The sequence below is a fragment of the Emys orbicularis genome, chromosome 11 (genome assembly GCF_028017835.1).
Source record: "Emys orbicularis isolate rEmyOrb1 chromosome 11, rEmyOrb1.hap1, whole genome shotgun sequence".
NCBI classification, from domain to species: Eukaryota; Metazoa; Chordata; order Testudines; family Emydidae; genus Emys; species Emys orbicularis.
Window position 1 is genome coordinate 2,150,955 of NC_088693.1, and position 10,918 is coordinate 2,161,872.

The window sequence follows — 10,918 nt, forward strand, 5'->3', positions numbered from 1 at the left end:
GGCTGAATATAAACAAATATGTAGAGACAAAATTAGAAAGGCCAAGGCACAAAACGGAGAACAAACTAGCTAGAGACAAAGAGAAACAAGAAAACAATCTACAAATACATTAGAAGACGACCGAGGGCAGCGTAGGCCCGTTACTCAATGCGGGGAGAAAATAATAACAAAAAACGTGGAAATGGCAGAGGTGCTTAAGGAGTTCTTTGTTTCGGTTTTCACCAAGAAGGTTGGTGGCGATTGGACGTCTAACCAGTGAATGCCAGTGAAAATGAGGTAGGATCAGAGGCTAAAATAGGGAAAGAACAAGTTAAAAATTACTTAGAAAAGTTAGATGTCTTCCAATCACCATAACGTGATGAAATGCATCCTAGAATACACAAGGAGCTGACTGAGGAGATATCTGAGCAATTAGCGATTATCTTTGAGAAGTCATGGAAGATGGGAGAGATTCCAGAAGACTGGAAAAGGGCAAATCTAGTGCCCATCTATAAAAAGAGAAATAAGGACAACCCAGGGAATTAAAGACCAGTCAGCTTAACTTCTGTACCCAGAAAGATAATGGAGCAAATAATTAAGCAATCAATTTGCAAACATCTAGAAGATAATGAGGTGATAAGTAACAGTCAGCATGGATTTGTCAAGAACTAATCGTGTCAGACCAACCTGCTTTCTTTGACAGGGTAACAAGCCTTGTGGATAGGGGGGAAGCAGTAGACGTGGTTTATCTTGACTTTAGTAAAGCTTTTGATATTGTCTCGCATGACCTTCTCATAAACAAACTAGGGAAATGCAACCTAGATGGAGCGATTATAATGTGGGTGCATAACTGGTTGGAAAACCGTTCCCAGAGAGTAGTTATCAGTGGTTCACAGTCAGGCTGGAAGGGCATAACCAGTGGGGTCCCACAGAGATCAGTTCTAGGTCCAGTTCTGTTCAATATCTTCATCAACGATTTAGATAATGGCATAGAGAGTACACTTATAAAGTTTGCGGACGATACCAAGCTGGGAGGGGTTGCAAGTGCTTTGGAGGATAGGATTAAAATTCAAAATGATCTGGACAAACCGGAGAAATGGTCTGAAGTCAATAGGATGAACTTCAATAAGGACAAATGCAAAGTCCTCCACGTAGGAAGGAGCAATCAGTTGCACACATACATAATGGGAAATGACTGCCTAGGAAGGAGTACTGTGGAAAGGGATCTGGGGGTCATAGTGGACCATGAGCTAAATATGAGTCAACAGTGTCACACTGTTGCAAAACAAGGGAACATCATTCTGGGCTGTATTAGCAGGAGTGTTGCAAGATATGAGAAGATAGCAGCTGGCCGACAGTAACAGCCAGCAGCTGGCCGAGTTCCTCACAGCACCCTGCCTGCGGAGCCAGGTTAGGAGGCACAGGATCGGGGGTGGGGGGGAGTGAGGCACATGGGGCTGCTAGAGGGTCACAGACTGGGGTTCAGAAGGGCTGGGGGGGCCAGACGGGGCCGCAGGCTCAGGAGCTAGTGGGGTGCCAGCATTGAGCCAGGGCCACATGGGGACAGGGGCAGATGTGCCTGACTGAAGGGGAGAGGCTAGGGGTCAGCCAGGGTCTGCATGGGGGAGGCTCCCCAACTCCTTAAAAATCCCCTTCCCCTAAAAAAACTTGTTCTATACTCCTCCCACCCACCCCCAATAGTCCTTCAGGTTCACTCCCAGGCTCCTTCTCTCTCCCTCATCTCCTCCATTACCCCCGACTCCCCCAAGTCTTTGCATTGCTTCGGGGGGGGCGGGGAGGGGAAGGAAATACAGTTTTAATGAATTATTACTCAGAGTTCTGTATTAATAAGCCTAGTAAGGAATCTATTTGCCAAAAAAAATTCCGGAATCTTTTTTGTCGTCTGTATTGTGCGGACAGGTTTGAAATGACCAAAATAACTAAAACTGGTGTGATTATAGTGTGTTATTCTGACAAATAAAATATGCAGAATTTGAAAATCTTGTGCGCAGAACTGTTAATGTTTTGGCGCAGAATTCCCTCGGGAGTGTCTGTTTGCAACCTGCTCTTAGTGCAGGACGCTTGGAAAGGCCCAACTCACCTCTGCACCAGCAGCGGCCTCCTCTTGGGCAGCTGGCTCCATTTGTGGATGACCTGGATGCCAATGCCTCTGGCCGACGCCGGCTGGAAAAACACACACCAGAGGGCATCAGTTTATCTGGCTGTAGCGGCAGCAGGGTAAGTCACTTGGCCCCACTTGGTTCTTACTGGTTTCACGATCCACTTCTGGCGGCTACCGCTCTCCTCCCAGGCCTTCCTCAGCAGCTTGATGTCCTGGGGCAGGATGAAGGACTGGGGGAAGAAGTTAAACTCCTTCTTGCCAAAACGAGCCTGCATCTTCGACAGGTTGCGCCACAGACGATCCTTCCTCCCGATTTGAAATGAGCCAGGGAAGTGGTTTAACTGGGAGAGAACCGAACAAACAGCAGTAAGGAGGTGTCCTTCTGCGGCCACATCCCAGCCTTCCCCCTCCACACTGCCCCTAGGCATGGTGTACCCTCCCTCCCTCTCCTTCAAGCCCACCTCCCGAGCGAGGCCAGCATGAACTAACCATCTCATGCTGCTCTTTGGCTGGCACTTCAAGGGCTAAAAATACTGTATCTACTTGGACCAGGCCTCTCCTGGTGATGGGCCTGTCTATGGTGCAAAGCATTATGTGCAGCTATGGCAACTGAGCTGGCAGCAGCCCAGAGCCTGGCCAGACATTTATCCACATTCGTAGCTTCCCTTCTCTCTCGGTATTTGTCCAGTCCGCACAGGGTGGTATCTGGATCCAACTCAGGCTCACCCCATAGAAGCTAGAACCCCACAAGCCTCATTGCAAACACGGCACTGAGCCAATGTGAACAGAGGGGCTTGGTGTCAAAGGGGGCGGGGGTCAGTGCAGGAGACTGGCACCTCTGCAGCCCTGGGTTCAAATCCCGGATTCAGCCACAAGACCGAGGTGAGTCTGGAGATTTCACCCAACAAGGATCAGACTAGATGCACATGGTACATAGTAAAACAGGTCCCCCTTGCTCTACACGTACCTCCCCTCAAACACGCACCCCACCCGCATCTTCCTCCACTACCCTTTGCCTAGCGCCAGTGGCAAGGATCTCGGAGCACAGCTGTTACAGAGGGAGCTCCTGGCTGCGTTAGGTCTGTCGGGATTCCCTTCTCCTCTCCCAGGAAGAGCAGCACATATTACTGCAGGAGTTTGGGGGAAGTGGTCTCGATACTGCACACCGTAAGGGTAACATCCTGGCCGAGTTCCTCGGCCCGTAGCGATGGGTATCCAAGGAAGTCCGCGCAGCTCGGCCAGATGGCACCGCATGCACAAAACCCCAACGCTTTCATACCTTCTGATGCTCCTTGATGGCTCGGAAGCCAGGTGACTTCATGTGATGGCCCCAGCAGCCCAACCAGTCACTGTTTTCTGGAGGAGATGAGACAAAATTGGGGACCAAGTTCACCACCAGCCCAGATTTCAGCTTAAAGAAGGATACGCGATCCTCCTCCTCAACTCATCCCCGAGGAACCTAGCCAGTGCCAGCAGGAAGCAGGCATGCATGCTACTGACACCCCTCCGGCTCCGCCAAGCCAACCTGTTGGCTAGGCTCCAGCTTTTCTAGGTGGCTCGTTTCCCTGTGAAGCTATCACTGGTGCGGAACATCCTGCACCTCTCATCTTCAAAGCACCATACACACATTAGTGAATTAATTCCCACAGCAAGCCAGGGAGGCAGACACCTGACCAGATCCCTTTTTACCGATGGGGAAACCGAGGCAGAGAGGTTAGTATCCTGCCCAAAGCTAACAGGAGGCAGTGGGAGAATACAGGACTTCTTGGCTCCCTCTCCACTATACTACAGCGCTTCTTTGCTAGCATCTTCTTATACTCCCTATGCATGGGGCTGAGGACACATGTCCTGACACAAGTAGGAGCCTGGCGGCTAGACTGGTCAAAGCCTGGTAGGACACACTCTAGGGGAAAAGATGGGCTGAATGATAGAAGGCAGCTTCTCCCTGCCCCCTCATTTCAGACTTGCATGCCAGCAGAAGCTCCGTGTTCATGTGTTACACCCAAATAACCAGACACGACCGCTTCCCCTTCCCCAGCGCGCAGAGGGAACGAACCGCTGAGCTAGGAGATGCAGCAGCACCGCTGGGTTTTAAATTTCGGGAGCCATTTCAAAGTTTTCACGAACGCAACAGCAGCAGCTAGAGGCAGGCTCTGTGCAAGCTGCCCTGCGGCTCCGCTGATGCTAGTCCCGCTCTGCTCCCCACACACAGCTCTGCCCATGTCCCTCAGCCCTGACTCGCAACCGCTTATCCAGCCCTGTGCATGTCAAGCAGAAACAGCTAGCGAAGCCACCCTCTGCAAAGACCTTCGCAGCGCGGGCGACGTGCCTGAGGGACTAGGCCGAGACCATGACACGTCTTCTACAGCCACCTAACCGAATTCTAGTCTCCAGCAGCGAAAAGGCCAACACAGACCCAGAGCAGAACTGCCCTCGGTTTCCCCCTTTGTGGGCAGCAGGATGAGACGCCTTCCCCTCCAGGCTGGCAGAGGGCGCTCACCACGGTCCCCCAGCCTCAGGGCCTGCCAACTCAGCCGACTTACTCTTGCTGACTTTGAAGTGGGACCTGCCGATGGTTTGCTTCACGATGTTGGGGGTGACGGTGCTCATTTTCCATCGCAGCAGCTTCCTCTGCTCCCAGGGGAGCTTCTCCACTGGCAGGGAAGGAAGTGATTGCAAACGTCAGGGACGAGGGAAAACACAAGAGCTAACCTTTCTGTAGCCCCTTCTGTCCTGAAGGAACCCAGATGCCTTTACAAGCTTATACTGATGGGTGAATCGGGGTCAGCTGATTGACAGTCTGGGAGGAAAGGTAAAGGAGAGCTCTGTGCTCAGCTCAGACCACTTAAAGCTCAAGCAGGTCAAGTTATTATAGGAGGGCACAGAATGGAGGGAGATTACTGAAGGGAATCGAGTGGGTAGAGCACCACCCAGCAGGGCTCGGTCCCTTCCGTCAAACGGACCAATCCATCTAGTGCCGGAGACCCTCGTAGCAAAGTGCCCCGGGAAGGCTGCAGACAGCTTCTCCATGTTCTTAAGCCCACTACAGCCCTTGGAACCTTCCAAGCAGGAGATGGGCTGCCAGTTACCCCAGAGCTCTGCCCACCAGTGTGTGTAACACCTGCTCTCTTCCCGTTGGCTAACACTCTAGGACAGGGGTGGCCAACCTGAGCCTGAGAAGGAGCCAGATTTACCAATGTACATTGCCAAAGAGCCACAGTAATACGTCAGCAGCCCCCCATTGGCTCCCCACCCTCCAGCCCCTCCTCCTCTCCCCCATGCCTCCCGCCTGCCATGATCAGCTGTTTTGCATGCGCAGGAGGCTCTGGGGGGTAGGGGGAGGGCACAGCATGTTCGGGGGAAGGGGCGGGGGCTTTGGGGGAAGGGGTGGAGTGGGGGCAGAACAGGGGGTTGAGCAGTGAGCACCCCCCGGCACATTGGAAAGTTGGTGTCTGTAGCTCCAGCCCCAGAGTCAGCACCTATGCAAGGAGCCGCATATTAATCTCTGCGGAGCCGCATATTAATCTCTGCAGAGCCGCATATTAATCTCTGCAGAGCCGCATATTAATCTCTGCAGAGCCGCATATTAATCTCTGCAGAGCCGCATGTGGCTCCGGAGCCCCAGGCTGGCCACCCGCTCTAGGGACTGCGATCTCAGCACTGACCGGCCAGTATTCTGGATCAGCAGCCTCTGGAAGCTGGAAACGTCAGATCTTCAGAGAAAGGAGCAAGACCCCCTTGAATGACATTAACTCTGCAAAGGGGGAGAGCTGTATTCTTGGCACCACCCCGAGGGCTCCCCCTCTCCAACCTCACCACAGCCATTTCCAACCCCTTTGGGTATTTTAACCCTGCGTGCCTGTTTGCCTCAATAACATGGGGCAGGGAGTTCCACAGGTTAATTCTTAAAGGAGGTGGGGGTGGCTATTTTAGTTCGTTCCATTAATTTCACAGAGGGGGTTACTTGTTCTTTTACCACGGGATGAGAAGGGAGCACCCAGCCTGCATTACCGTTTCCAACAGTCACTCCAGCACACCGCGACTTCCTGTTCCTTCCACCTCCTGCCCCTTTCTGCTCTCGGCACTCAGAGGCGCTCAAACCCAGCTCACCTTTCTCGTCCCGAGTACTGAAGTAGATGGTTGGAGGCACGGTGGGGAATAAACTGCATATGAGAGCTGGTTTGAGGATCCGCTCTTGGGCCTCAAGCGGCTGGGTCAAACACTCAAGACAATTCCTGGAAAAATAAGGGAGGGAGGGTGAGGAGGCTGGGCTGTTTTGAGACAAGAGACGAGGCACTGACAACAGGTCCAGAGAAACGGGCAGCCTGCCAGGAAGCCAGACCCCGGTACAGCTCCCCGGCAGCCTCTCTCAACACCAGCTCCCTGCAATTCACTCCCATGGGCTCAGAGACTCTGCGATGCAACAGGCATCAGGAAGGGATCTAAGGCCCTGAGGCTGGTCAGGGACAGGCTGAGCAGATCAGCTTCTGCTCCAGGGCAGCAAGGGAGCCTGGCTGCTAGAAAGGGAAGGGTCAGGTGGAACTCCATTGTCCTGACTGGAGGGGGAAGCTACCCAAGGTGACCTGCAGTCCCTAGATCTGCCCCTTTCCAGCTGCCAGCACAGGACAAAGCCAGCCCTCCCAATCAGCCAACCGCAGGGAAGTGACACTCGCGTTACCTGGAGCGCAAGGCCCAGTTTAGCCGCACAGGCGGTGTCAGAGCAAACGTCCCTCTCCCTGCCAGGGGGCCATTTCTGAGGGCTTAGAGGAAGGTGCCGGCTCCATGACGTAGTCACTCCCTGCTGCAGGAGCCCAGGGGCCAAGCAGGGCCAGGCACGTGGGCCGTTTGTGACATTCAGACTGGTCCACTAGACGCTGGAGCGAGGTGCCTCGCAAGCCCAGCTCCTTGGCCAGAGGCCAGGCAGCTGTCAGAGAGCCGCAACTAAGTCCAGCTGGGGCAAATCCCAACCTGCACCCAGGAGTAATGAAGGGATGGGAGCGAACTGAAGACAGGGGCTTTACCCTGCGGCTAGCGAACGGGTGTTTCTCGTTGAAGGTATTTGCAGACTGGTCCATACGGTGGACAGAAAGCCCTCGTCTCCAATCAGCTGCCTTGGATTTGAAAGCCGGTCACTACATGTACTCTGTATCCTAAACCAAAATGGCTCCCCTCTGCCAAGGAGCCAAGCGTCTGCCTGAGACGCCAACCCCTCTGCTGGAGCAACTCACCTGGAAATTAGAGCCACAGAGCCGTTGGGCGATAAGCCTGTGACGGAGGAGCTGTCCGACTCGCCTGGAGCAGGAGGAGAGACTACATTAGACAAGGACTGGGGTCTCCCAGGGATGTTGTTGGAGATGAGGGAAAGAGTCTGAAAACCAAGGGCCACCAATGCTCTTCACAGCCTCCCTCGCCGCCCCCAAGCGATCGCAGGAAACTGGCCAGGTGGATACGCACAGGAGTTTCAAAGGATCCCTGTTCAATGCCCCACAGGGCCCTGGAACTACACCCAGCCACAAACCAGTTCTAATTCTGGGGCAGAGAATCCGAAATACCGCTGTGACACTCTGCACCCACATACAGCACAGTGACAGGATTAGACTATATCTTGTACAATGGATGTCATGTAAGGTGTCAATGGAAAAGTTACAGTTTGCTGAACAGGATTATCCTATTTGTATGCATGTATCATTTTTGTATCTGAAGTGATGAATGCTGACTATGTGCACGTATTTAGGTGTTTGCTCCTGGGTAACACCCACAAGGGGGGTTGCATTCAGCCTAGCCAGCACATTGTGAATGGACTATCCAAAGTTAATGGCTCATCAGCAAAGACAAGGGGCCCTGGAAAGGCTTAGCCTCACCTGATAACTTCATTTTGGTACCTGTATTTTTCCGCAAAATGGGCTGGCAGCTTGGCTTTAAACAAAGGGGTTCCCGCCATATGGAATAAGCTATAAAAGGGGGTAATGACATCACCGGGGGCCTCTCTCCCCACACCACACCCGGAAACAGCTGAGGAACAAAGACGGACCTGGGGGAAGTGCTGGTCCCAGACAGGAAAGAAGGAAGCCTGCCTACGTATGAAACCTTGGTGGACTTTTATACTATCTGACAGGGTGAGACACTGCTTAATTCAAATCCTATTTAGTATATTAGGCTTAGATTGTGTTTGTGTTTATTTGCTAGGTAATCTGCTTTGATCTGTTTGCTAGCCCTTATAATCCCTATAATCTCTCTTTCTATACTTAATAAACCGGTTTTATATTTTAGGTAAAACAGTGTGGTTTCAGTGAAGTGCTTGGGGAAAAAAATCTCAGCTCAGGAACAAGAGCTGGTGCATGTCCACTTCCTTTGTAGAAGTGGCGAGCTGGGTAATAACTCAGACACTGGTCAGGCTTTTGACCAGGGCACAACGGTACAGCTCCGGGGTCCTAGGCTGGGAGCTGGGGGTAATCTGGCTCGAGCCTCACTCTATTGTCAGTTCTTGAGTGGCTGAGAAGCCTTCATGCACCTGCAGCTGGTGTGTCCCGCCTGTGTGAGTACAACTCCTGGAGGGGACTGCAGCTTGTCACGGCATCACGGGGTCAGAGGGAGCCCAGGCTGGAGAAACAGAGGGCTCAGTGGGGGGGAACTGGGTCAGACATTCCTGAGGAGCCATGGCCTCGCTCACACCCAGCTCTCCACATCCCAGACGAGCGTCCTCAGCTGGCTCATTTGGAAAGCGAGGAGAGCACCACTTGTTAAGGGAAAACAGCATATGTAACTCCATTTTGTGTTTCAGGCCCACTATTAGTTAGAAGCAAGCATTCCATGTACTAGGAGGGAGAAGGGGAGGCATCTGGACACAAGAAGATAAGGGCAGCAGTTGAGAAACAAGCTAGCCGCATGCCTAAGCAGCTGCAGCATTAAGCAGCACGGGCAGCATGCCTAGAGGGGATAGGTGGTAGATAAGGGAAAAGTTTATTGGCTATGACTTACGATGCACGAGGACAGCATGCTTTGCTAAAAAGTATATAATCTCTGTGTAACCTGCATTCTGGGTCCCCTCCTGACTAGCAGGGGGGCACCACACTCGAGTGTAATAAACCTGTTATCTCTGTAATTCTCTGCAGTTGTGGACTTGGTTCTTGTGCCTCAGCCTAGACTCGAACTGCACGTGACCTATAGGTATAATTCGCAACACACTCACCGATCCCCAGTCACGCCCCCCCCCCCAGCTCTCCTCGGGACAGCCGCACTAACCCTCCTCTTCCTCCTCATCCTGACTGCAGCCGTCTTCCAAGCCATCCGGAAGCTCTTCTTCTGCATCAGCTTCGGGCTCCCCAGGGTCGAGCAGGGGCAGGTTGACGGCCGCCCTGGAACACAAGGAATTCAACAAAGAGTAAAGTCCATCCATGCAGCAGCACGCGCGGCTTGTCTCCATCACAGCACCACGGAGGCATCTCAGCAGCCCTCAAGAAGGATCTCCGCCGCGTGCCTGGGCTGATGTATATTACATCAAGGCAGGGGCGGCTAGAGCGTGACACCTGGGGCTGTATGGCTGCCCCCTCTATCTTTGCTACACAGCTCCCCAGGGCACCTACAAGACTCAGACGAGAGGAGGGGACACAGGGGCAGCACTTCAAGAGACATTTCGGGAGCCAAGATACTTGTTGTGACATGACACCCCATATTCCTCATAGAAATATGGCTCTGATATGAATATGGCATAAGTAAGATGTACTTTATGCCAGATGGCTCATGTAAGGTATCATTGGAAAGGTTCTGATTCACTGAATGCGATTATCCAATTCATGTGCCTGTATCATTGCTGTCTCTGAAGTTAGGAATGTTGACCACGTATCTGTATTCCAGATGTGCTACTCTGGTGACACCCACAACTAGCCCTTCAGGTACAACAATGGAAAAGCCAGACAAGGCTGATGGCCCATCAGCAAAGACAATGGACTGAAAGGGATTAGTGTTCCTGTGGACAAACAGCCTGCGAGTAATGGCTGCTACGACCCTGCAGAGACATGGGACTGAGTCAGCTGGTACTGGACACACCCCTTGGTATGCTAGTGTTTTCCCACTGGGAGACAAAGGGCTCCCACCATACACAAGAGCTATATAAGGCAGGGGAGAGACACCATCGTGGTTCTCCCCTGCCTCCCTGCCCAAAGAGACACTGGGGACACCTGGAAACAAGAACTGTACAGGGGGGAGAAGAGCTGAGCCCAGGCTGGGAGGGCGTCCAGCTTGGGAGTGAAAACATCTGAAGTTCCAAGCTGCAGGCCAGTGCTCCTGGCTTTCAAGGCTCTCTGCAATCTGCCTAATTCACCATTTAGGGGGAGAAATTACATTTTGTAACCTGTTTCTTTGTGAATCAAGCTTAGTTTGCGTGTTTGTTTTATTTGCTTAGTAATCTGCTTTCTTCTGTTTGCTCTCTCTTATAATCACTTAAAATCTGCCTTTGATAGTTAATATATTTGTTTGGTTTATTATTAAACCCAGTTTGTGCCATTTCTAACGGGGGGGGGGGCAAGAAGTTGTGCACACCTCTCTTCACAGTGAGGCAGAGGGCGAATTTTTGGAGTTTGCGCTGTGGAGCTTTTTCTATACAGCGCAAGACAATATCCCTTCGGGTCTGCACTCCGAGGGAGGTGGGCACCTGAGTGCTGGGGTAAGTCCTTAAGCTGAGTCTTCCCAGAGCTGATCTCAGTGTCTGGGTCTCTCTGCAGCGGGGTGTGGCCCAGCCTGTGTGTGCGCTAGAGGAGGCTTAAGAGCCTGGCTCAGCAAGACAGGTTAAAGGGGGCCCAGGCTGGCAGAACAGGCGGG

The 10,918-nt window shown here is 52.5% G+C and overlaps 1 protein-coding gene across 1 annotated transcript in view; it reads right to left on the bottom strand.

The window, feature by feature from the left end:
- TTLL4 (tubulin tyrosine ligase like 4) overlaps nt 1–10,918 on the bottom strand; it is a 45,961-nt gene that overhangs the window by 15,354 nt on the left and 19,689 nt on the right. Inside the window, exons 3-9 of the mRNA XM_065413219.1 lie at nt 9,344–9,456; nt 7,330–7,393; nt 6,212–6,336; nt 4,645–4,755; nt 3,381–3,457; nt 2,248–2,442; nt 2,081–2,163 (exon numbers count right to left, since the gene is read on the bottom strand). Coding sequence (XP_065269291.1) covers nt 2,081–2,163; nt 2,248–2,442; nt 3,381–3,457; nt 4,645–4,755; nt 6,212–6,336; nt 7,330–7,393; nt 9,344–9,456 — 768 coding nt within the window. The remainder of the gene's footprint in view (nt 1–2,080; nt 2,164–2,247; nt 2,443–3,380; nt 3,458–4,644; nt 4,756–6,211; nt 6,337–7,329; nt 7,394–9,343; nt 9,457–10,918) is intronic.